This window comes from Lipotes vexillifer, unplaced genomic scaffold, assembly GCF_000442215.2.
Source record: "Lipotes vexillifer unplaced genomic scaffold, Lipotes_vexillifer_v1.1 scaffold471, whole genome shotgun sequence".
Taxonomy (NCBI): Eukaryota; Metazoa; Chordata; class Mammalia; order Artiodactyla; family Lipotidae; genus Lipotes; species Lipotes vexillifer.
In genome coordinates this window covers 721,204-748,382 of record NW_006780162.1, presented here as the reverse complement: position 1 = coordinate 748,382, position 27,179 = coordinate 721,204, and the positions used below count along the sequence as shown (strand labels likewise).

The following is a 27,179-nucleotide window of genomic DNA, read 5'->3' as shown; positions in this document are numbered from 1 at the left end:
CCATCTTTAGCCTTAAGGTTCTCCTCGCTTTCCCTTCAGTCCTCCATGTAAACAACGCTCTCAGCCTTGTAGCCTGCAGTAAACACCATGTTCCCCACCAGTCCTAACAGCGTCCACCTTCCCTGTATCTGGCCAGGCTCACCCTTCTGATAAAAGCGCCCACTTTTCAATTCTGCCAGAATGGGACGGAAAGATTTGGCTCAGATAAATGTGCAGAGTCCTCCATAGGGGTCTCCTGGCTCATGAATCTCTGAAAATGAGCCCTGTCATGTGCATGCCCACATTTACCAGGCTTATTTCTACATGTTGAGAAGGAGACCTGCCCTAAAAGATCCAGATGAGGGCTCACACTCTCCAGAATGAGGAACACCCAAGAAGCAGGTGTGAACCTTAGCAAATTATGTGTCCATATGCTGACATCTTAGAAGGTAGTTGTTCCCAGCAGCTTCTTCCAAAGAAGAGTCAAGAAATGAGAATTGCCACCTTCTTATAATTGCCAAAGGCCAAAGGCACACATCAGTACTCAAGGGATACGTGGCCAAATCCGCTGTCCCTTTGATGAACAGCAAAATCTGCGCTGCTTACGCTTTGCAGAAAAATCATACAAAGTCAATGGTAGGTCTAGATACACATCATGTGTTTTCCTACACATGCGTTTTTTCTTATATTTTGCTTCTCCTAACATTAAAAATCACATTTTCTTCACTGGTCATATCACCGTGACAGCATTATACTGCATCTAAATAGGAATGAAATAGCAATCAATCAGCTGTCCTCCATTTATGTCTAATTTGACTCTCTTTAAATCAGACCATTCATAAATTATACTATAATAGCATTTCCTGAGTATATCTGTGTTTGAAACTCTTGTATTTTATACTTGAGACTCAAACTTGGTTTTCATTTTCATGTGGAGAAAGTTCTGATCAACTTTCAAAGCATTCTTCAGCCAGCTGACTGGCTGAAGTGTGATGTGGCAGAAGTAAACAAGCGTGGCTTGATACTGCTGAATTGCCCTCTGTGCTCTTATACCTTTCTTGTTATTGCATTGATATACAATGTAGCTTTCAGAACAGAGTAATTGTGTGGCACAAGAAAAGCAGGGAGAGATCTGAAATTGTCTACCTAGTTCATTTCTTGCCACATTAGGATAAACTCTGTGCCTGGTTAATATACAGTCTCCAGATTACATACATGGGGGCATTAATTTCAAAGAAGAGAGCCCTTTTGTTCATGAAACATTTCCATTTTATACTCAGTTACTTGCATGTGTGACATTTGTCAGAGATATTTATAAATCGGTATATTTCATATTTATTTCCCAGAGGCAAGCTTAGTTCAACCAGGATTGCTAAAAGCATCCCATAGATAAGGACTCTTTCGCTATAAAAGTACAGTTTATCTAGAGGTTAGTATGATTATAACGAGATATGAGAATGTCACCTTTCTTCTCTGGGGGTATTCCCTCCCACCATTCTCCACAGTAAAGAGCGAAAGAATTGCAGATCTGCTGCTAAGCATTTCCTTCCCAAACTTCCAAACCATCTATGCCTTTGATCTGCTCCTTGACAGTGGAGAATTGCTAGCTCCAAGGCCTTAAAAGAACTCCATTGTTTTCCAATACTTTTGTAATAATCAATTACAAGATTTCCACACTGTACTAGGTGTCAGTCGTATAATGCAAGAATGTTTCACATCCAACCAGATAATCATATTGCAGAATATGTCCTATGAATAATCAAACATGATTATTCATACTTTGGAAACAGTTTCCCCCTTTCGTCAAAGGAGGCTAAATACATAAAATGTCAGGCAGTCAGCCAGAAGAATCATCATTAAAAGGAAAATGTTATCTTAACATTTAATTCAACCTTCTGAGAAACTGAGACGAAACCACTGAGTTTTCTATGCCACTTTTTTCCCTCCACACAATAATTTCATTTCCAGTTTGTTTCCTTGTCTCTTTTTAGGAGTTCAGTGTGCTTTAAATAAGCAATAGAGTTTCGCTGTAAGGTAATGAAAAGGTATCATACCCCAGAGTGGAAAACAAAAGATTACAGAGTTCTCCAAAAAGTTCGCTAAGGCACAGATTAAATCAACATAAAATAAGTGTGTAAAATTACACAAAATCTTTTGGCTTCTAGTTCAGTGTGTGGCAGGGGGTAGGTTTTAAGCTATTATAAAAATTTAAGCTAATAATTAAGCATTATTTAAGCCAGTGACTAAACATCCAAAAATTATAATTAAACATTTTGCAGAATCTTAGAATGCTTCGTGACATTAAAGAATATCTGGCTCAGCTCAGCCATGGATTTCTTTCCAGTGAAAGATAAAAGGTTCTTTCTCATTACTTCCCCTACCACTCACTCTGCACCAGCCATTATGGGCTCTTTGCTGTTCTTCAAAATCAACCATCACTTTTCGGCTTTGAGCTTTTGTTTTTGCTGGTGATCTCTGCCTGGGGTGCTCTTCCCTCGGGTGCTTGTGTGACTGGCACTTTAATTCATTCAGATCTCTGCTCAACGTCACCCTCAGAGAGGCCGGAAAATACTTTCCAAAATACATCTCTTAATTTTTATCCCTTTCTGTGACTTTATCTTCACAGTAGTCACAGTAGTTTTCACAGTGGTCTTCATTATCAGAACATATATCAATATGGAAAATTTATTTGATTATGGTCTGTCCTCCCTCAACAGGATGAGAACAAAACTGTTTGCTTTGTCATTATTTTTGTTTTGTCCACCCCTGATTACCCAGTAAATAAGCAACACCTGGGAAAAACAGCAGGTGCTCAACAATCAGCCATTGAATGAATGAATGAGGGAATGAAAACTTAATATGGATGGTGTTATCCTTCTCTTGGAAATGGTATTCCAAAGTTAGCGTCTAATTAATGCTTTATTGTTTTATGAATGTGATTTGTACCAATATAGAATCCAATTAAATTTTAAATAAAAGAATCTTAAAAAGGAAAAATAAATCTTTAAAAAATAAGAGGAAAATAAGCCTCATGAAGTACCACTGTGCACAAAGTAGAATGACTAAAATTAATTTGAAAGCAAAAACTGACAACACCAGGCACTGACAAGGATGTAGAGCAACTTGAACTCTCATACGCTGCTGATGGGAATGAAAATGGCAAATCCACTTTAGAAGACAGTTTATCAGTTTCTTATTGAGTTACCACACTACCTAGTAATCTCACTCAAGCAAAATTAAAACTTAAAACTTCCTCTATGTATAGCATCATGTCATCTGCAAACAGTGATAGCTTTACTTCTTCTTTTCTGATTTGGATTCCTTTTATTTCTTTTTCTTCTCTAATTGCTATGGCTAAAACTTCCAAAACTGTGTTGAATAATAGTGGTGAAAGTGGGCAGCCTTGTCTTGTTCCTGATCTTAGAGGAAATGGTTTCAGTTTTTCACCATTGAGAACAATGTTGGCTGTGGGTTTGTCATATATGGCTTTTATTATGTTGAGGTAGGTTCCCTCTATGCCTACTTTCTGAAGAGTTTTTATCATAAATCGGTGTTGAATTTTGTAGAAAGCTTTCTCTGCATCTATTGAGATGATCATATGGTTTTTCTCCTTCAATTTGTTAATATGGTGTATCACATTGACTGATTTTCATATATTGAAGAATCCTTGCATTCATTTTGATATGGTAAAGGGGTTGGTTTCAATTATATCTTGATAGCTGGGAAGGAACTTCTGGGAAAAAGTTCAGGGAGCTGGGCTTTTGTTTGCTGGAAGATTTTTAATCCCAGTCTCAATTTCAGTGCTTGTGATTTGTCTGTTTATATTTTCTATTTCTTCCTGGTTCGGTCTCAGAAGGTTGTGTTTCTCTAAGAATTTGTCCATTTCTTCCAGGTTGTCCATTTTATTGGCATATAGTTGCTTGTAGTAATCGCTTATGATCCTTTGTATTTCTGCAGTGTCAGTTGTTATTTTTGAAAATGAAATGAAAAATGTTACTTTTTCATTTCTAATTCTGTTGATTTGAGTCTTCTCCCTTTTTTTTTGATGAGTCTGGCTAATGGTTTGTCAATTTTTTGTATCTTCTCAAAGAACCAGCTTTTAGTTTTATTGATCTTTACTGTTGTTTCTTTCATTTCTTTTTCATTTATTTCTGCTCTGATTTTTATGATTTCTTTCCTTCTGCTAACTTTGGGTTTTTTTTGTTCTTTCTCTGATTGCTTTACGTGTAAGGTTAGGTTGTTTTTTTGAGTTATTTCTTGTTTCTTGAGGTAGGATTGTATTGCTATAAACTTCCTTCTCAGAACTGCTTTTGCTGTATCCCATAGATTTTGGGTCATCGTATTTTCATTGTCATTTGTGTCTAGGTATTTTCTGATTTCCTCTTTGATTTCTTCAGTGATCTCTTGGTTATTTAGCAGCATATTATTTAGCATCCATGTGTTTGTATTTTTTACAGATTTTTTTCCTGTAATTGATAAAAGGGTGAATTTTATAGGGATGTGATATCTCTATGAAGAAAATGTTACCAGCAGTAGAGACGCCACTGTTTATTACAGAGCAAATAGGTAATAATATCTGATGCATAGCTGTCTTCGTTCTTTCCTAACATCATTCTTATCAACTCTCTGCCATCTTTACCACTCACTATGCAAATCTAATTGCCCTGCTCACATTACAATCGCTTTGTGTAAGAAACATTTAATTGAGTTTCCTAGAAAACGGCTAGAACAGCAATAGGGTAATGCACTTATCTGGCTTCCTTCGTTTTATCGATCCTCTTGCTTTCTCTTTCCTCATCTCCAACACACATTCATGAAAATTGTGTGCAACATGTGAAAGGATGATTTCTTTACACGGTGTTTCCAAATCTTTTCCACATTATTATACATATTTTTTTAAATAATATTTTTTTGGAACTCTTGAATAAGCAGATGGCCAGAGGCGCCTGCCCTGGAACGGCCAACCCAGGTTCTCTCCAGCCTCCAGACAGCTGAGAGAGTCAATGTCTCAAAATCCCAACACATCTTAATTTCTCTGAGTCTACCTGTTTGGGGGTGGGGGAATGATAAATCTCTGCTTTTGAAGAATGAGTTCATTGTTCTGATGACATTATTCAATTAATTTTAAGCACCATTCCATCATTAATCATGATACATACATTAGGCAAATGTAGCATTTTGTGTTTGAAATTTTTCTCTTTAAGGGCTTTGATGCTTCTTAACATCATTATACTTACAATTATCAGAAAATAAAATGTGACAATATTTGATAGTACAGAAGTAGGAAATGGGAATTTGCTCAACATAAAAATTCTTTGTAACCTTTCCATAAAATCTCTGAGGAAAACAAAAGCCTTGCAGAAATAATACTCATATCCTCTAATGGGAAGGACAAGACATGCATGCACATTCCAAAATTCTGACATAAAAAATTGTTTTCAGGACTTCCCTGGTGGCACAGTGGTTGGGAGTCCGCCTGCCGATGCAGGGGACAGGTGTTCGTGCCCCGGTCCGGGAGGATCCCACGTGCCGCGGAGCAGCTGGGCCCATGAGCCATGGCCGCTGAGCCTGCGCGTCTGGAGCCTGTGCTCCGCAGCAGGAGAGGCGCGGAACTGAAAAAAAAAAAAAAAAAAAAAAAAAAACCAAAAAAAAAAAAATTGTTTTCATCATGAAGAAGAGAGAAACATTTGATAGGGTAAAGGGGTTGGTTTCAATTATATCTTGATAGCTGGGAAGGAACTTCTGGGAAAAAGTTCAGGGAGCTAGTGGAAAGATATGAGGAAAAGCATGTGCATTATAAAGACTAGAAGTTGGAGCTCTTTTAGTAAGTGGGAGATTCTAGCAGAGGGTGTGTGCAGAGAAAGTATTGGAGACAAAGCCTGGAAAACACCTAAACTGGGCATAGTTCAGTATCCTGAACATTGGAGCTTAATACATATTAATGAAATGATTAATAGGTGGGAGCTGAATTAGGTTCTGTCTTGAATACTAGGCCATAGTTTGACAATAAACCCATAAAATTTGGGGCTCACTGAGCAAATATGTCCTTCCTTGTTCCCCAGGGCCTGGTCCGGTTTCCAGTAGGAATAGATGGTACAATGCTAATGTTTATTGGGTCAATTAGTCAATTGAGGTTAAGGGCTTGGGAGAGAATTACATAACATCAGTAATCATATTTGTGATAATAATAGCTATTTATTATTCACTATTCACTGTTTGTGAACACCTAAGGTAGTCAGATACTGTGTGTGTTTTGTATTTCTAATGTCTACTAAAAAATTCCTCATTGTGAGTGCAACACCGACCTCATTTTGTAGGTGGAAAAACTGAGTCTCAAAGAGGTTAAGTGACTGCCTTAGGCTGCACAGTTAATTAATGGAAAAACCGGAATTTGAAACCAGGTTTGTCTTCAAAGCCTAGTACTTATCTCTGATTCTGGTTTCAGTAAGCTAGATGGATTTGAGAGGCAAGGGGTGAAGGAGATAGAAGAGACAGACCATTACAACGTTAACAATTGTAATTGTTAAGGACCCTGTGGGTGTCCAGCCTTCCCTAATTGCCCTTCCCAAGTATCATCCCATCTCTTTTATTCTCTATCACTGCACCATGTTGAATTTCTTTATACTACCTACCACGATTTATAATTAAAAGTGTATTTCAGTGCTCCTTTATTTATTGCTGGGTTTCCATGCCAGATTTTAAGTTCCATGAATGTGGAGATCGGGTCTGCATTATTCACTACTGTATTACCCAGAGACTAGTCTACAGCATGTACTTAAATGTTAAGTGAATTAAAGAAAAAATTAGAGAGAATATAGGACTAGAAACAGATGAAGAGGCGTTCCAGATGGCACAGACATTTCAAGCCAGGGTAAGAGAGAATTGTTCTTCCATTAACTGCAAATACAGAAGCCAGGGAGTCAGGTTTCTTTTAAGGGCCGGAATTGGGGAGGGAAGGGTTTGGGTTTAGACACAAAGAGTCCAAGGTGACAGCAGGAGATCCAAGAAAAACAACTAACAGCTAGAACTGTGAAAAGCCAAGCTCTAGAGAAAGGTCAAAGATGAAGTCGTAGACCAGTGAGTCATCCCCCCCAAGGCGGGAATTAGTACCCTGAGAGTCAGTAAGTTCTCCGAGGAAAAAGGTTGTGAGGGGTGGACAGAGCAACACGCTGAGGCCCTATGCAGAGGGGATACTCCCTTTTAGGGCAACAGAGAGGAAATCTAGTTAGAAAGAGAGACATGTTCTCCCAACCTTCTCCAACATCCCCAGACAACTCAGATGCATCTTTCAACTTGACATGAGGGTCAAGTGCACAGTCTTAACCTTCCGCAGGTTGACTGGGTGATCTCTGACATGGATCGTCCTGATCAAAGCACCTGCTTTCTCTATCACGGGCCTGTCAGTGCTTGTTCTCCCCTCTTAGAGTTTAATTTCCAAGGCACAGCAGTCATTTTGTTCATCTTAATATTCCCAGTGTCAAACATCAAAAGAGTTCAGTGAACCTCTGTTGACCGAATATTGAGTGAAGGAGGAGATGAGAGAAGCAAGAGGGGTAAAAGAAGAGTGGGGCCCCACAATGCAAATAAAGAGAAACCGCCAGGTGCTGCGCGGAGATCAAGAAAATGTTAAGAGGGAAAATGTGTTTTCTAAATTTTTCTGCATTCTCATAATAAAAGCCATCACCTATCAATTGCCTACTCTGTTAAGAGGGTAGTCCTTTATGTACCTTCTCTTATTTGAGCCTTGGAATAACTTTTTGAAGTGCCTGTAATCATCCTCCTGTAATAAAGGCAAAAAACTAAGTCCTGCAGGAGCTAAATGACTTGCCCAAGATCACTCAGTAAGTGGTGAGATGGAAGAGAATATGAGCTCTGCCTCCAAACCTCTGTGACTAACCTTAAATTACTGTCTTCTCCAATCTACTTACTATTATTTTTTTTCTGCCCAGCAATGTTTAGAGCTGTGTCCAGGTTACCAGGAGTCCATTTTCCCCTCCCCATGCCATATCAATACTAAATTCTTACAACTTGCTTCTCTAGATAAAAAAGGAAAGTCACTGTACAAGAGAGCAGAACACTCTTTATTCATTGCTTAGGACGCTCATGAAATTTTAAGAGAAAATGTGCCATTGGTATTTCAAACTAGTGAATGCACAGCATGTTTGTTATTAGCTCTTCATCTGAAATAATTGAACCTGCAGCTAAAAATAGCAGATAAATGAGTGAGCCATTGAGAGCCTGGTGAGTTTTTCTCTTTCCCTCCCCACCATCAGAAAGTGACTGTCTCAGCAGGGAGATTATATTCATAAAGCTTCAAAGTCATTAAATTCTCCAGCACATATTCTTCTTTCAAGCATTCCTCTTTTCCTAATGGCTTGGCTAAACCATTACACCAAAAGCTTTTCACGGGTTAAAATTGCTTAACATATGATTCTAAGTGGTTTATTGAAGCCTGCATTTTTATTTTCTTTGCTTATTTGGCTCGTAATGTATTTGGGAATTGGAACAGCAGAAGGCATGAAAGGAGGACGAAGGCAGAGAATTACTGAAGTTCCATGTAGAATATGGCCCTTCAGATCACAGAATTTAATTGTATACAAAGGACAAACGGAGGCTGGGAGCTGCTGGGTAGCCTGACCACACAGACAGAAGGGTCAGGACTGGAGCTCAAAGCTCCTGACCACCCAGACCAGGCCCGTGAGGGAGAGATGGATAAATACATAGACATATGTTTGGTAGAGTCCAAGGATGAAAAATTATGTAATTTTACCAGCTTGCAATGGAGCCATGCCTAATGGGGGCTTTGGGACCAGAGAGCCTGGCTCAAATGCTAGCTCTCCACTAACAAGAAAATTATTGACCCCTCTAAGTCTGGGCCAACAGAATAATAATTTTTATAACAGCAAATGTTTATTGAGCACTTGCTATATGCCAAGCACTGTTTTAAGCACATTTCACATATTAGCCCTCAAATTCTACCTCATAAGTCTAGAAGTTTAATTCAGATAACATCTATTAGGGCCTTAGCCCAGAGAGTTCTCAATTAAATGTATTATTTTGGGGTCAATAATGAACGAATATAAGTATTAAATAATTAATAATCTCTAAATATCAATGAAATGTATTTTAATTATTGATAAGATCAAATAAACTATTTTTAAAATTATGATGAATAAAATTCACATTTTAAAATTACACCGTGAATGAATATTCTCCTGAAAGATGTTCTCCTCAAAACATTTGTTCTTAAGCAATTGAAATATTTAGGTGGCACTTTAAATTTCACTTCCTCGCTCTGACATTTCTGTTTCCCCTAAAGCAAAGATGGACCTTTGAGAAGACACTCAGGATACAAAGGATATGGAATAGCCAAGTGCGAAGTCTTTCTAGCATTTTCCACAGAGTAAGCAGGTCCATAAAACTGTCGACTTTTCCCCCCCTCTTAGGATAGGGCAGAACAAGATCTTTGTATATGTTTAGTTATTTTTTATGTTTAAAATAGGTGCAAAAAATGCCCTTATAGTAGAAGACTCAACAAATTAATCTTTCTGTGCTATTTCCCTATATCAGAGAAGTTCAACACAGGAGAAATCTGTTAGGTAGCTGACAATTCTCTCAGTCAGCCTCATCATGAGACAGTCTTTTTCATGGCCTTGGGAATCTTGCAGTGTGGAAGTGTCAGGCTGATGTCTTTCGGCATTTGCATCTCTGACTCTCTGTGTTTCACCTGGAAAATATGCCAGTCCAGCCCACCACTTTTCTGGAAGACCTAAGTGAATTGTGTCTGAACTCTGCCCCCCTCTTAGGGCTGACTTAAGACAGGAATAATTCATAAGCTCCGATAAGTGGCAGTTGTTTTCTCCTGTTGACACACAGTTTATTGCAACCATGATACATGTGCCTTGAATATGTTAGAATACAGAAAAGGTCCAGGGCCTAATTTCTGTGGCGTGAGCTTTGAAATGGCTAAGAAGGGATTTTTAGTCAGAGGAGTTATTAAACTGCATTGCAAAGTATTCTTAACTGGTATGTTCATTTGATGCTTCCATTTAAAATCTCTAACATTATTATGATGCAGAGTAAACGTAGTTATGTTTACAAAAATTAGAGGCACATAACTCTTCAGAAACATACCCCAAATCACACCCATCTTTAGGGGTTATGCAAGGCAACACTGTTAAATGATTTCACTCACAGACTTGGTATCTTCAAAACCGAATTCAAAGTCCAGCTCTGAGCAGCTTGGGGCAGGAACTCAAATCTCTCTGAACCTCAAGGTCTTCATCTGCAAAATGACAGTTGCCATGAAGATCCTTCTCTTTAATTCCTACCTTATAGTATTGCACTAAGGACTAAATTTAAAAGTAATAAATAAATATATGAAAAATTTAACACATTTCCCAGCACATTCTAAGCACGCAAAAAATAGTAGCTGCAACCATTAATACTACAAAATGTTGAACTGAAGTTACACCTTAGGTCAGAATATTTGCTGAAGAAAATTTGTCTTCATCCATCTGAAATGCTTTCAATCCACTAATTTCAGGCAAAGGCTTCCAATTTTCTATCTTCCTTTGAAGTTCGTATCAAATAGTAACAATGAGAACCATGTATTGAGAGGATGACTTGTCATCTTGCATGCTGAAGTGTTTGACACTTGTCATCTCACTGAATACCCCAATGATCCCACCACCAGGTGGGTGTTACTCTCTCCATTCAGGGGTGTAGAAACCTAGACTCAGGATTTTAGGCAACCACCCAAGGTCTTCCTGCTACTAATGACCAGGTTTAGATTTCAACGCAGTTAGATCACTAATGTCCAGTCTCTTAAATTCTATTCTAAATATGCTGAAAGTAAAAGTGAATGGCAGTGGAGGAGGTGGACTGAGAAGCTTTTTCTTCTTTAAATAAAATTAGTCTAGATCAATGGTTCTCAATTTTATTTTTTTGGAATCAAAACTCCTTTGCACTCTAAAAATGTTGGGGGACCTCATGAAGCTTCTGATTATAGGGTTTATACTTACTGATATTTTCCATATTATAAATTAAAGCTAAGAAAATTTCCACATGTAAGCGATATCATATGATATTTGTCTTTGTCTGACTTACTTGCAGAATCAAAAAAAAATGATACAAATAAACTTATTTGCAAAACAGAAACAGACTCACAGACTTAGAGAACAAACTTATGGTTACCAAAGGGGAAAGGTGGTGGGGAAGGATAAATTGGGAGTTTGGGGTTGATATATCAATACTCTGTAATAACATAAATGGGAAAATAAGTTGAAAAAGAATAGATACATGTAAACTGAATCACTTTGCCGTACACCTGAAACTAACACAACATTGTTAATCAACTATACTTCAATATAAAATAAAAATTATAAAAAACAGCTTTTGCTATATACTAAATTGTATTTTCAGCATATTTTGATGAAGTCTGATGCCACATAGAAATGAAAATACTGAAACTTAAAGAAGCTATATAAAGTTATTATTCATAGAAAAAAGCTAAGAAAATTCTAAATATGTGTAATTTTAAAATAACAGTAACAATTTAAATAACCATAATTTATTATTTTAAAATAATTTTAAAATAATAACAAACACATTACATGTTAACATACATATTTTTATGGAAAATATCTATATTTTCCAAAACAAAACACTTGAGTGAGAAGAGTAATTTCATCTTACATTTTTAGCAAATCTTCTTAATATCTGACTTAAAAGAAGACAGCTAGACTCTCCTATTTGCTTCTGCAGTCAGCCTGTTACACCATCACACCTCGTGTGGACCCTGGAGAACTCCACTGAGTACTCGTGAGATAATTCGAATGAAAAGGGTGAATAAAATCTTAGTATTATAATAAGCATAGTTTGACTTCCGGACTCTCTGAAAGATCTCAGTGACCCCTAGGGGGTCCCAGCTCACACTTTAAGAACCACAGTTTAGATAAAACTTGGCATTGCCAACTTGAGTCTGCAGTGATAACTGAAGTTCGTCAATTACCTTCTCATCAAAGTGTCTCTTTGTACTGTTCTGGAAAAGAATGATGAAAATTTGTCATCTCCAGGAATAATAAACATTGAGTGGGAAAAATATTTTAAAAGTAATAATATCACTTAGCTGAAACAAAAATGTTATAGAAAAATGTGTCAGACATATTTGGTTAACTCAATATGCAGAGACAAAAATTAATGTACTTTTATCTTTATAGAACAAAAGAAGACAATCCTTCACTGTGCAAATGAAATGTAATTGAAGTGTCATTCTATTTTTGTGGCATTAACCAAACTGATTAAATGTGCTATATTACTTAAGTGAAGGTAGTTGTCAAATAGTAGCAGACATGTACCCTAATAAAGCAGAGGGTACCAGGAGAGCATTGGAAATCTTATATAAGATGAGAAAAATCCTATACAATATTTGAATAGAGTTAAGACACATCAGAAGTTGCGTCATTTGTTTCTTTATGAGATTGAATCTTCAGAATGTTTGGCTCAGAAATGCAATTTTTCTTCATTGCTTTAAAATCAAAGCCCAGAAACAAGGCGTTTGTAAATCGCAGTCGGTGTTGTTCATTTATGAATTGAAATTGATTTTGCTTTACCCTACTGCTTCTGCAAAGGGAAAGGGTTGTTGTAAGACACTTACTTATTCCTAATAATTTTAAAATTTAATATAGTATCCTAAGTGTGCTAGAAGAACTGTGCCCTATTTCACAGATATATTATCAAAGCTGAAGAGCTAAAGAATCATAATTTTGGTAACAGTAAATTGTACCAAATGGAGAAACTACATTTTTTAATCGAAAATTTTCATATTGTAGAATGTAAAAGAGTTCCAACACTTAAATGAAGTTTGATTCCCCATTGCCAATTGAACCATACCCCAAAAAAATCACTTGACTGCAAATTATGCAAAAGTCACAGGTACACTGAAGTTTCCAGATGTTGAATTAGATGAGAGAAGAAACAACAGTATTCACTTCAATGTGTCCCTCTAAAGTGGATTCCTGGTTGAATATTTTACACATTCTAGAGGTGCTGTTATCCTGGAAGTTTTTTCTAATATCCAGATGCTCTGAGGCAAACAAAACACTTACAGATTCTTCAGAAAAGAGTTCCTTGTTTAAATAGAAAATCTTGCCAATAACACTGAGAAGTTTGTCTTGGTTCCCTCAGGTTCTCCGCAGCAACAGCCTGCTGGAATCTACAGACTACTGGCTGCAGAATCAGAGGACGCCCTGCCAAATTGGTTTTGTGGAAGACAAGTCTGAAAACTGCGCTTCTGTAAGTAAGCACAACTCTGGGGATGCAGGCTGAGAAAGTGGGGAGTCGGGCATATGTACTCATACCAAGGACATAATCATTAAGTACAGGATTTGGAAAGCATCCTTTTGAAAATACATAACTGGTTTATACAGTGTTAACAAAATAACAGGCAGAAGCTCATGATTCTTCTGCTTTGCTCATTTCAACAGGTAAATCAATCTTATCATTTCTCTGAAAAGGAAAAATGATGTTTTCATTTTCAAAACTGACTGTGTAAAAGATTCAGAAATAGCATCATATGATGAGAAATAAAAGCCTATTCAAGAGTGCTCTTGGATTCTTTTCAATATATTTTATAACTCCTACTAGTAGGTATTTTTCAACATGAAAACTGTAAAAATGTTCTACCATTCTTATAAGTTATAGTCATTATTTGAAAACATTTTCAACATAAGAAATATACAGGCATGCTTTTTAATGTTATGTACTGGATCTGAGCTTTACGTATAAAACCCTCCTTTTCAAGGGAAGAGACGTCCTTATAGATAAATATTTCTTGTGGCTTAGAATGTAAGGGCGCATTGCTGATACAAGAAATCAACAACGTGATTTCTCCTTCCTATATGAAGTAGCCTGCTTCCTATATGTTCTACAAAACTATATGTTTCATTTTAACTGCAATCGCCTAGCTCTTATGGGGTCATGATTACAGAGACTGGGGGAGAGTATTTCCAAAGAGGAGAGAAATGTAATTCTCATGACCAAGTTGAGAGCATCAGCTCTGAGCTATTCCTGGAGGTGAGTTGCATGCCAGCATTTCTGTTAAAAGAGAAAAAAGGGGGGCTTCCGTGGTGGAGCAGTGGTTGAGAGTCCGCCTGCCGACGCAGGGGACGCGGGTTCGTGCCCCGGTCCGGGAGGGTCCCACATGCCGCGGAGCGGCTGGGCCCGTGAGCCATGGCCGCTGAGCCTGCGCGTCCGGAGCCTGTGCTCCGCGACGGGAGAGGCCACAACAGTGAGAGGCCCGCGCACCGCAAAAAAAAAGAAAAAGAAAAAGAAAGGAGCTGAAAATGCGATGGAGGAGCTTTTTATATATAATGAGCAGAACCAGAACTGGCAGACAGAGGATGTAAAACATTTCACACTGCAGTCTCATAGCACAAGGAAAGCAGAGTCCATTCAACCGAGACTTAATTCAATCTCTTTGTTTAGGCAAAATGATTTTGATCCTGCTATTTTGGGGACTTTTTAATCCCTTGTCCAGAAAACCAGTTGATGGCTAAAAATCTTTGCAAAAACGCAAAAGGATTTAGGTGGCAAGTAATTTAACAGCGATACCTTCTTTGCAAATTCAATTCTGAGATGAGATGGAAAATTCAGGCATTTGCTGATATGGATCTCTAATTACACAGCTTTGAATTGTAAAAGGAAGAGAAATGGAGAGTAAAAGCTATCCGCATCTACACTCTAGTCAAAGTTGTCATCAAAGCAGCTCCTGTATTAAGGAGTCTGCCATTTGGAGAAGGCACCAAAGTTGGGGCACTAAGAATTGTGTAATAAAGGGCAAAGAGGTCTTTTCTAAACTTTATATTTTTGGAATCTGTATTGCAGATCTACAATTAGAAATGGTAAATTTATAGCCAAATTTAAGATTACCATTGGATCTTCCAAATTATCAGAAAACTCTACTCACAACACCCCCAATCCCAATGAACTCAAATTTGGACTTAAAACTGTATGACTTTCTTCCTTAATTCTTTGTCCCTTTATAGTTTCAGATGACATCAGTGAGCTTGAGCTAGCTGATTCATACTGCCGTTATGGTTCTTTCTATACTTCCCCAAAGGGGAAAAGTCTAAACACAAGTAAAAGGCATATTGGAAGGTTAGTTTTCCTGCAAGAGTTTATAATAAATGAAACTGACACAAATGTTAAAAATTGTCCATGACTCTAAACTAAAAAAATTTCATAATCCCTATGAAAAATGAACATTAATCTCTCAAAAAGTACCTTGTAGTTACTTTTTCTTAGTTTCTGAGTCCTTTCTCTCTTTCTTACTTGGCACAGATTTCTAGGGTGAGGAGAAGAAACAGAATCCAGAGCTGGACATTGATGAGGGGAAGCTATTATCTAGAGGAAAATAGAGTTGATCAACAGCAATGCTTGACAGGACAAGGATCTCTTGATCAAAATAGCCATACACAAGGAAGGAGTCACTAACACGGTCAGGGAAAAAGTACTTAATTCCTTTTCAAAACAAATTATCCACAAAAGGATAACAATGAAGTTGTAATTTAAATTAAAAAATAGAACTGTATTTTAAAATAATATCTTCATTAAAGTTTAATTTAAAAATTAGTCTAATGAAATAATCCCAAATCTAAATCTATTAACAGATAATCACAACAGATTCTGAGGAAGCTGTAGCAAAGCTTTCCCATATTTTCTTGCTTTATACTCTATTCATAACTCTGGGGTACCCCACCCTATGCTCATTGTTGCTTCTTTAACTTATTCCTTCTTGATCAAACTTAGTAGCCAACTTTTTTATATCCAATTTTGATTGGCTTGTTATCCATCATACTGAACTCCAAGTATCTGGATGTGCAGTTTCTTAGAACTAAGTGCCTCCGAGGACCAATGTTTTCTGAATTCAAGATGTTCATTTAGAATTTTTATTGAGGGACAATCTCAGGCATAGAAACCCTTCAGGGTGTTATGGGCATGAGTCAGTACAGCTGTTTGTTCTCAAGCATCAAACAAGCTTCAAAAATAACTTTTGGTCACTATCTCAATAAAGAATTGCTTTCATTTCACAGGTAAAATGAGGTGTCTTAGTGAAGAGCGGTTTGAAGCTGTCAGAAATGGGCACTCTGTAATGGCCTATATGGGAAAGAATCTAAAAAAAGCGTGGATATATGTATATGTATAACTGATTCACTTTGCTGTACAGCAGAAACTAACACAACATTTTTACGCGGTCCCCTCACTGCTGTGGCCTCTCCCGCTGCGGAGCACAGGCTCCGGACGCGCAGGCTCAGCAGCCATGGCTCACGGGCCCAGCCGCTCTGCGTCATGTGGGATCTTCCCGGACCAGGGCACGAACCCGTGTCCCCTGCATTGGCAGGCGGACTCTCAACCACTGCACCACCAGGGAAGCCCTAACACAACATTTTTAATCAACTATACTCCTATAAAATTTATTTTTAAATAATAAAATTTTTTAAAAAGAAATACTATAGGCCAGCCAAACATGAAGTCTGACTCAGAGGCCCCTGAAATTTACCCTTAAATTTTTTTCAAAAGATATCAAATATGAAAACTGTGGTTTTGTTTTTGTAAATAAAGTTCTCTAATCAAACTATACAATTTTATTTCTGATTTGCCATTCTGGGAAAAAAAATCATATACCAAACTTCACTGTGTTCTTTTTTTAACCTAATTATTCAAAAGAGAAATGTGGAGGAGGATAATGAAATTGGAAGCCAATGTTCAAACCCAACAGCAGAAGCATTATCTTAGTAGAGGTCCTTAACATGAGTGGTAGGATTTAGACTTTTCAGGACCCTTGACTCTTTTAAATTAAAAACTAATTTAGGGCTTCCCTGGTGGCACAGTGGTTGAGAGTCTGCGTGACGATTCAGGGGACACGGGTTCGTGCCTCGTTCTGCGAAGATCCCACATGCCGCAGAGCGGCTGGGCCTGTGAACCGTGGACGCTGAGCCTGCGCATCTGGAGCCTGTGCTCCACAGCGGGAGAGGCCACAACAGAGAGAGGCCCGCGTATCACAAGGAAAAAAAAAAAAATTTAATTACGTTTTAAGCCCCTATTGCTCTTTACTAGAATTTAGTTTTTTATATTTCAAGAACCATCTTTTGGTTTAATGCTTCATGAAAATTACCTTGAAAATTCACATTCTTTCTTTTTTTTTTTTTTAATTTGAACAGACATATTTACAAAAGAAATTGAATATATAGTTTTCTTTTTTTTTTAATTGGGGTATAGTTGCTATTCATAGTTACAGTCAGACTCTTTCCTTACTGATCATTTTAAGACTTTTGGCTATCATCACCCCGCAAGTAAATTATAGCCTCTAGACTGCATTTTAATCGATGAATCATGGTATTTGGAAATGTGTTACATTTGCCATATATTTGTAAATAAATGAATCAGATTCTCAAGCAGCCTTCAACATTTTATACATGATATTGTAAAACTACGAAGATATTTGACAGCTGTTCAGTGAGTCTCTGATGCTAATGCAACCCAGTGGCAACAATGACAAAATGATATCTTGAATGACTGCTTTTTACTTTATATTATTTCTCCAAATATGTCTGGACCTAGTCTATTCTGAAACTTAATAGAAAAGTTAAAGAAGAGACAAACACCCCACTTGATAAGTTGGTCTATGGAAAAATTTAGATTTACATGATTAAGGAAATATATAATTATAGAACTGTGAAGAGACATTTACATTATCTAGTCCAGATATTTACCAAGTTTTCAAACAACTTTTAATGTTTTCTTTTCCTAAAAAAATCAACTTTTGTACTTATTTTTTAATTCTTTAGACTCACAGAAAAATTGCATGAAGAGGGCAAAGAATTCCTAGATTCCCTAAATGCTCAAATTTTACTGCATTAGCTTTACCCACTCCTTTGTTACCCTCTCCTTTGTGCATGCATTTATTGATACATCTTTGTGTAAACATACATATATGATTCCTTTCTAAAACTTTTGAGAATGACATGATGCCCCTTTACCTCTACATACTTCAGTGTGAAATGTAAATATTTTAAACTCAGGTTGAGCCCAGAGTTGCAGAAACCCTTGTTTAGGCTACTAATTCAGTTCATTGACTTTGTTTACTGCCTCAAGGAATTACAATGTATATCTAAGCAATATTCTTTAAATATTTTTTCAACGATTTTCAAAGAGAAGCTAAATGCTGCCTGCATAAAAGTGAAAAATCAAACAATGGTGGCAGAGTCAGCCAGACTAAACAAAACAGAAGCTCTAGATGAAACAGAGAAAACAAGTCTGCACTGGGGCAGTAGAGCTGGTCCATGTGACCTCATCTCACCCTAGGCAGTAGCCCCAGACACATTTTAAAAATCCAAGAGTCCCAGAGAAAACTTTTGAGTCTCTGTCAAATGAGAGTTCCACTGAACCTTCCCAAGCTTCTAGAAGCCAATAAATTAGAAAGGACACTTTATTGGGAAGCATGACACAGAGGGATGGTAGAGAAAAGAGTCTGCCACCAAAGAAACTAGGTGGCTCTATATCCACGAAAGCCATATGGAAGAAACCAAAACCTAGAAAAGTGATCAATAAAACTGAGAAGGAGCTTTTGATAAATAATTTGAGGGCTGAACCTAAAGTGTGTGGACAAATAATACAGTAGTAATTTGGAGGTAGGTCTTAGACCTAGTCCATAACATTTATCAACGTCTTAGATCCTGAAACTATTAAAGAGAAACAGTTTTATAAGTTTATTTTGATTGAAAATTGAGTCTTATAAGTTGTAGGCAAAATGTTACATAATAAAAATTAAGATCATTGACTTTGTTTACTGCCTCAAGGAATTACAATGTATATCTAAGCATTAAATAAGTGGATTGAGACTTCCAACAATTCATAATAGAAATAAAAGCTTACAATGTAATTATTAATTTATGCTTCAAATTATTAATATATATTAATTTATGCTTCAAATATATTAATATATGCTTCAAAACTGTACATATTGTATATTAAACAGGACATGTTCTTAGAGGAAAACATAGGCAGAACACTCTATGACATAAATCACAGCAAGATCCTTTTTGACCCACCTCCTAGAAAAATGGAAATAAAAACAAAAATAAACAAATGGGACCTAATGAAATTTAAAAGCTTTTGCACAGCAAAGGAAACCATAAACAAGACGAAGACAACCCTCAGAATGGGAGAAAATATTTGCAAACAAAGCAACTGACAAAGGATTAATCTCCAAAATACACAAGTGGCTCATGCAGCTCAATATCAAAAAAACAAAAACCCAATCCAAAAATGGACAGTAGACCTAAATAGACATTTCTCCAAAGAAGATATACAGATTGCCAAGAGGCATATGAAAGGATGCTCAACATCACTAATCATTAGAGAAATGAAAATCAAAACTACAATGAGGTATCACCTCACACCAGTCAAAATGGCCATCATCAAAAAATCTAGAAACAATAAATGCTGGAGAGGGTGTGGAGAAAAGGGAACCCTCTGGCCCTGTTGGTTGGAATGTAAGTTGATACAGCCACTATGGAGAACAGTATGGAGGTTCCTTAAAAAACTAAAAATTGCACTACCATATGACCCAGCAATCCCACTACTGGGTATATACCCTGAGAAAACCATAATTCAAAAAGAGTCATGTACCGCAATGTTCATTGCAGCACTATTTACAATAGCCAGGACATGGAAGCAAGCAACCTAAGTGTCCGTCAACAGATGAATGGATAAAGAAGATGTGGCACATATATACAATGAAATATTACTCAGCCATAAAAAGAAACAAAATTGAGTTATTTGTATGGATGGACATAGAGTCTGTCATACAGAGTGAAGTAAGTCAGAAAGAGAAAAACAAATACCGTATGCTAACACATATGTATGGAATCTAAAAAAAAAGTGGTTCTAATGAACCTAGGGGCCGGACAAGAATAAAGACACAGACATAGAGAATGGACTTGAGGACATGGGGAGGGGGAAGGGTAAGCTGCGACAAAGTGAGAGAGTGGCATGGACATATATACACTACCAAATGTAAAATAGATAGCTAGTGGGAAGCAGCCACATTGCACAGGGAGATCAGCTCGGTGCTTTGTGACCACCTAGAGGGGTGGGATAGGGAGGGTGGGAGGGAGATGCAAGAGGGAGGGGATATAGGGATATATGTATATGTATAGCTGATTCACTTTGTTGTACAGCAGAAACTAACACAACATTGGAAAGCAATTATACTCCAATGAAGATGTTTTTAAAAAAAACAAAACAGGACATGTTAATGGATTGAATGAAGGAAAGATAAGTCAAGGATAAGTCCTACGATTTTGGCATAAGCTCCTAGGTGGCTGGAAGTTTCATTTACTATGATGGGGAAGACTGAGGGGGGGGGAACTTGTTGGAGGTAGGAGGAGGGGGTGATGCTGGATGTCTCTTACTCATCCAAGTGGAAATCCAGCCTGGTAGTTGGATTACAAGTGGGAGTTTTTGGCAAGATCAGGGGGGGAGAGAGAAGAGATTTGAGGGTCTTCAGGGTGACCCTCAGAAAGTAGAGAAGATCAGTCACACCAGGAAGAATGTGTGGATGAAGAAAGGAGTTATAACTGAGGGCTGGGGCTCTGATAAGCGCACATACAGGGATCTCTATCTTTCAGGGTCCCCTCAAAAGCAAGAGATTATTTGTTAAGCGTGTAAGTCGAGTTTCCAGTTCATAATGAAGTATTTTAGTGGTATTTTTGCCACTAAAAATACAGACAGATGAATAGACCTGAGTGTAATTTTAAACCGGGGTGTTCAAACCATTTCTCAATTTTTTAAAAATTCCTTTTGACAGAAGAATGCATTATTATAATAGCTCAGATTTGGTTTGAGTTTCAATTTTCATACAATTTCTGCAATTACGGCAAATTTCCTTTGAGTTGAAAGCCAATCAGTCAAGAAAACCCAACAGCAATAAACAGTGTTTCTCATTAAAATACCTTTAAGCTTCAAGGATGATGACTACATAATTTAGATATCTTTTTGGCAGAATTGTTTGGTTGAACTTGTCTTTCTTAATCAATTTTTCCAAAGTCCCAGGAAAACTAGTTAGAAGTAATAGGGTTAATTTTTTTTTTTCACAACTTAGAACTGAAGTTTAAAAACAAATAAATAAACAAATAAGAGGAAGAAATACAAAAGTGGGCCTGGCTAATGACCACCATAGGATTTCTGTTTTCAGTTCCAAGCCTCTGGAGTACTATTTCCTCTCTCTTATAACAATGAGACAAGCTCACCCTAGGCCTTTATTAGGAAATGAGAAAGTGCTGCAAGTAGAATTCCTGCCCTTCCATCCTTGGATATTACACTCTTTTTAAGGCCAGAGACAGCCCTCACTGTATATTCCAGACAGTACCTGGCATGTCAGCTGGTCCATAGCATCTGTGATGTTGGTGGAATTTAATTGGATTATCTGGAGTCATTCAATGTACTTGCCAGAGCATCTGAATTGGCTGAAGCGAGTGAAGGAAACTGTGCCCATTGCTAAGTTATGCCTCAGGCTTGCTTTAATAGTATACAATCAGTTTAGCAGACAGTCTTTCAGCAGTGAGTAGGGTAGTTTTTCTAAGTACCCAGGGATGAATTCTTCTAGGGAGGGTCTCTCAACCTTCAGCACCATTGCCCTATTAAGCTGGATAATTCTTTGTCGCAGGGGCTTTCCTGTTCATCATAGGCTATTTAGCAACATCCCTGGCCTCTACCCGCTAGATGCCAGTAGCACCTACTCTCCAGTTGTAACAACCAAAAATGTCTCCAGGTATCACCAACTTCCCCTGGCTGGGGAAGGTGGGCAAGGGGCAGCATCACACCCAGTTGCAACTGGGGCTCTCAAGTTTCTGAAATTTTAATCTCTAGTCTCCCCTAAGGTACCTCCTATTCATGTGTTTCAAACTGAGCTGCCACCTCACTCTTGCACAGACATGGAAAGGAAACAGCCCCTGCTTCCCCCAAAAGATCCCAGTCCTCTTGTTGCTCTCATCAAAGGCCATGTGCACTAGGAGGAAGGACTGAAAGTGAAACGTTCACGAGACAGTCAAAGCCACTTCAGGACACCTTCCTGTAGGTCAAGATCAATTAATTTATGGCCCTTGCTTCTACCACCAAACAGGATTCAGTACCACTTGGACATCCCAGGCAACCAATTTTTAGACTGAGATGTATCACTTTTACTTGTAACTTATGCTCTTTCTTTTATCAAATATAATGCAATTTCATAACAGAACATTTGAAAGCAGAGTAAGAAAGAAAAGCTCCCTAACTCTACTAGTTAAAGGATCTACTCTTGACTCTGGTTATTTCCTTCCACACTTATTTCCCCACAAGCTAAAAAGAGCAGGCATGTCAATTCACCTTGATTCCAAATATGCTAATACAGGTCTTGGGTTGAAGATCTTCTAATATTTCAAAATAAGTCAGAAATCTAGTTTTCTACATGAAGTCTGATTTCTAAATGTTGGCCAGCAATAAAATTTTCTTTCAAAACAGACCACCCATATCAGATGGAATCAGCTGGTGGGACTCATTTCTGACATCTGTCATTTCATCTTGTGTCCCCCTGGCCTCATTCTTGTTACCTGCTAACTTCTACTTGCATTTGAATTTAGGATCCCTGTCACTAAACAATCTCTCAAGTGCTTTCCAGCTCAAAAATTGTATGAGTCCAGGACCAAGTACATTACTAGAACTTCCTTTCTCATTACCTGAATTAGCTTGTCCAAAATGTTACCACTCTCCACAAGCAGACAATACCACCCTCTGTGGCCTTATTCTCAGAGGATGATTTAGAAAATACAGTCTTACCTAACCTGGAATATAAAGGACAGTGGACATGAATTATACCAATTTATTTATATGTGTATATAAATATATAATGTGTATTCTATTGAAATATATTATATATATAAATACACATTACATATATATAGACTATATACACATTTTATATATATATATATATATATATATATATATATATATTTCTGTTGAAATGTCATTCTGGTAAGTAAGCAATTGACTTCCTGAAGACCTAACAAAGAAAGAATGGTCCAAAAGATAAAAATCAATCCTGTAAGTACATTTGCACCCAAACATCCAATTCAAGATCCTCCACCATCTGCCCTTTCCAAATTTGCCTCTCAGTCAGCCCTCACTTTCCCTCACCACCCTTTCCCTGGGTTCATTAGAATACTTGCCATTCTTCAAACACCTATGTCCCTTTGCCCATTCTGTTTCTGTACCCCAGGCTGCCCTGGAAACAGCCTGCTGCCTCAAAAATTCTTACAGACTTGTCAGTCAATCTGTGTTTATACAAAACAGTCATTTCAACATTTTTGTCAACTTTTAATCATTACTTATTCAGGACAATTTGGGGGAAAATATTGCATTATTTCTTTCAGATTAATTCCTGGGAGACTTAACTGTAATTTCCTGCATTACTGACTTCACTGGGAACTGACAGCTAGTTTGTCAATTACTTCAATATTGTATTCCTTCAAAATTGCTTTGTCTTAAAAGAGAACAAATGTCATCACTCTTAACGAAAGTACTCTTCACCACAGCATTTTTACATGTACACATATATTTACATATATACTTCTCCTTCCTTATAAATACTTATGTCACTCCAAATCCTCTTTAAAAAGCAAATATTAAAACAAGCAAAACAGGCTTCCCTGGTGGCGCAGTGGTTGAGAGTCCGCCTGCCAATGCAGGGGACACAGGTTCGAGCCCTGGTCTGGGAAGATCCCACATGCCGCAGAGCAACTAAGCCCGTGCGCCACAGCTACTGAGCCTGCGGGTCTGGAGCCTGTGCTCCGCAACAAGAGAGGCCGCGACAGTGAGAGGCCCGCTCACCGCGACGAAGAGTGGCCCCCGCTCGCTGCAACTAGAGAAAGCCCTCACACAGCAACGAAGACCAAACACAGTCAAAACTAAATAAATAAAAAAATTTATATATATAAAAAAAAAACAAGCAAAACACTTCCTTTGACCCTAGCTCCCTGTGAAACCACTCACACTATGTTCATTCTTCTCTTGACCACCAGACTTAAAAACTAACAAAAAGTGTATTGTCTCTGGCTACTATCTGGCTATCTTACCTTTCTGCTGAAATTGCTCTTATTTGTGACGGCAAATCCATTCACATGCTGTCACTGCTTATGTTCCTAAGCTTTGAGCAGAACACTAACTAAACATATACCCCCCACACCCAGCTTCTGAAGACTGGCTATTTTTTCCATGGCTTCAGGAACACCATTCTCTCTTTTAATTATTTCCTTACCTCTAGAATCATTTCTTCTTTGTCCTATTCCTGGACTTCTGCTCCCCACAACCTTGCACTTAAATGTGGCTTTTCCGAAAGGTCTTTGCAAAAGCCTGTCCTTTCTTGCTCACATCTCTCACTGGATCATTCATCCTTACCTCATGGCTTCAGCCACATCTGTATACCAATGACCACCATCTCAGGACTACAGACTTATTTCTAAGTGCCTGTTAGATACACCCACCTGAAAATCTCAAAAATAACCCATAGTCAACATAACTTGGGTATATATCCAAAAATATGTTCCTCCTCCCAAAATTTCTATTGATGGTTTTGTAATCTACACATTTTCCCAAGCTATAATCCTCCGAATCACACTCATCTTATTTTTCTCCCTCACGCTTCATCTCTAATTGGTTATCAAAAGTTGCTTTTATTTTTCAGTTCTGGCTGTGCCTTTTCAGCCCCACTGTCACTATTTTATTGTTTAATGCCCCACATGTTTCTTCTAAATATTTAATGTGCAAAAATCTAAAGCAAACACAGAAAGCAAAAATCAAAAAAAACAAAGAAGTCCTTAGCAACCTTAAAAGGCCACTGGTATCTTGGTATCTTTTTCTCCTGAATTCCTTTGTAGCATCAAATGCCTAGACTTACTTTAAGATTCCAGTGGTACCAATAATTACATTACCAGTCCCCTACTACCACCCTCAGCGTCATATAATTCCTCCAGGGACTGCTGAGTCAATTCAATATCTAATTCAAGACCATGACTCTAATTTTTAATTGAATTAAAGATGAATTCCAAGGGAATATGAATATGATTCACCACTGTTATCCTAGCTTTTAAAGTACTATGATAAATGACAGGCCAATGAACAAGCACTTTGACATTGGTACTATTTGACACTGGGAACACAATCACAGTATGGATTTGACAGAGCCTAGTGGTAGCACCAAAATAAAATAGCTCTTGGTGAGTGTATTTACATCACATGTTAAACAAACAGAATGTACTAGAGTTCTCCTATTCTGCCAAACTAAGTGACTAAAGTTCCATTGGGGAAATTGCAGAGCCCAAGAGCTGGAATAAACCTGAGAAGATATATCGCTCACTCCATTCACTTTTCAGGTGAGAAAACAAAATAGCAATGAGGAGGAAGATTGCTTAAAGCCACAGATTAAATTAATAGCAAGGCCAGGGCTTCCCTGGTGGTGCAGTGGTTGAGAGTCCACCTGCCGATGCAGGGGACACGGGTTCGTGCCCCGGTCCGGGAAGATCCCACATGCCGCGGAGCGGCTGGGCCCGTGAGCCGTAGCCACTGAGCCTGCAGGTCTGGAGCCTGTGCTCCACAATGGGAGAGGCCACAGCAGTGAGAGGCCCGTGTACCACAAAAAAAAAAAAAAAAAAAAAAAAAAAAGCAAGGCCAGGTCTAAAGCCCAAATCCACCAGCTCCTAGCACAGTGAGTACAGCACTTTTTCAATATTCTGATAGATACCAACACAGAAAATATAATAATTTTATTAAAAAGGAATAAAATGTACTATTTCTTTATTGTAGGATTATTTTATTTGACGCATAAAAGATTTTTATTACCAAGCTCTGCTGAAGCCACTAAGTTATTGAAAAGTTCCAAGATCCTTAGCTTTGTCACGTTTTGTATATAAGATATTGTCAGTTTATATCTAAGATGTAGCTAGTTATATCATTCATAGGTATAAATGTCATTAAAGTTTGGTATGTCTGTGCCATCAACTAAAGCAACATAGCCTTTGGTCACCTCAAGTGGCAGTGCCTACACTTACTGCTCGAGCTGGCATTTATTGGGTCTTATGATGTGCAAACTACTCTACCAGAATCTCTGAGGTATATAAAAATATGTGCAAAAATTCTCTGCATCTTAAGAAGCTCAGAAAACTGGACATTTTAAACAATATGTCATAGAAACTCTGGATACTGATTCCACCCCCCACTCTCCTGGGTTTATTTTGTTGTTGTTTTCTTTCAATTTTTTTTTTTTTTTTTTTACTGGATTGACTTAGTGAAGTTTATTTCCTTCTCACAGTGTGAAGTCTTTGGTGTCACTCCTCAGAGATCCACAGCCTTGGGCCTCTGCACAGTCACCTAGGACGACACTCGTCCTAGCAGGTCTCTCTTTGACTGTGTCTTTCTCTATCTTTCTTTTAAGCTGCCTGCCTGTTTAATTTGGTATTACTTTCTTGCCTGTCAGACTCCACTATTTGCCAGTTGATTACTCTATTGCTTCTAAAAATGCCTTGGAGTATAAATTGCTCAGCAGTCTGATGCAGTTAAATTTGAGCAGGTATAGTTTCTGAAATCAGTTCTGAATTTTGTTCTGACCCCATGAGGGCTCTTCTTAGATATTTCTCTTTCTAGTTCTCTCTAGTAAACTAGCTGACTTAAGGTTTAACTTACTGCTCTTAATTAATAGAAGCTATTTTTTTTTTGAGGATGCCCTTAGGCTTGAACTTCCCCAGACACTGTCTTAAATAACCTCAGTTCTTTGGGGGGAAGCTTCTGAGCTCTCTTTTCCTATAGACTACCTCTCCTCCTGGGCAGACTCTCTAAGTGGCCACTCAGGGCACTGGGTGGGGCAGTAGCCTCTGATGTTCTTGGCTTTCCTCTCCCAGTTAGAACCTCTACTCTACAAGAAGCTAGAGTGAGGGTGTTCATGGACCTAGTATTCTCAGCCTGCTACATCTGAGTAGCGCCTGGGCAGGGCCCAGGTAGAGGAAATAAGTCCCCCAACTGCTTGGTTTCACTCACTGGGAATTTAACCTCTTCTGTTTGGAGTTGGAGGGAATGAGAAATGCCAGCAGTTTCTGACTCTCAGTGAG

At 38.0% G+C, this 27,179-nt stretch overlaps 1 protein-coding gene across 1 annotated transcript in view; it reads left to right on the top strand.

Moving 5' to 3' along the window:
• SPHKAP (SPHK1 interactor, AKAP domain containing) overlaps nt 1-27,179 on the top strand; it is a 98,016-nt gene that overhangs the window by 7,718 nt on the left and 63,119 nt on the right. The window contains exon 2 of the mRNA XM_007453270.1: nt 13,168-13,275. Within this exon, the coding sequence (XP_007453332.1) occupies nt 13,168-13,275 (108 nt within the window). The remainder of the gene's footprint in view (nt 1-13,167; nt 13,276-27,179) is intronic.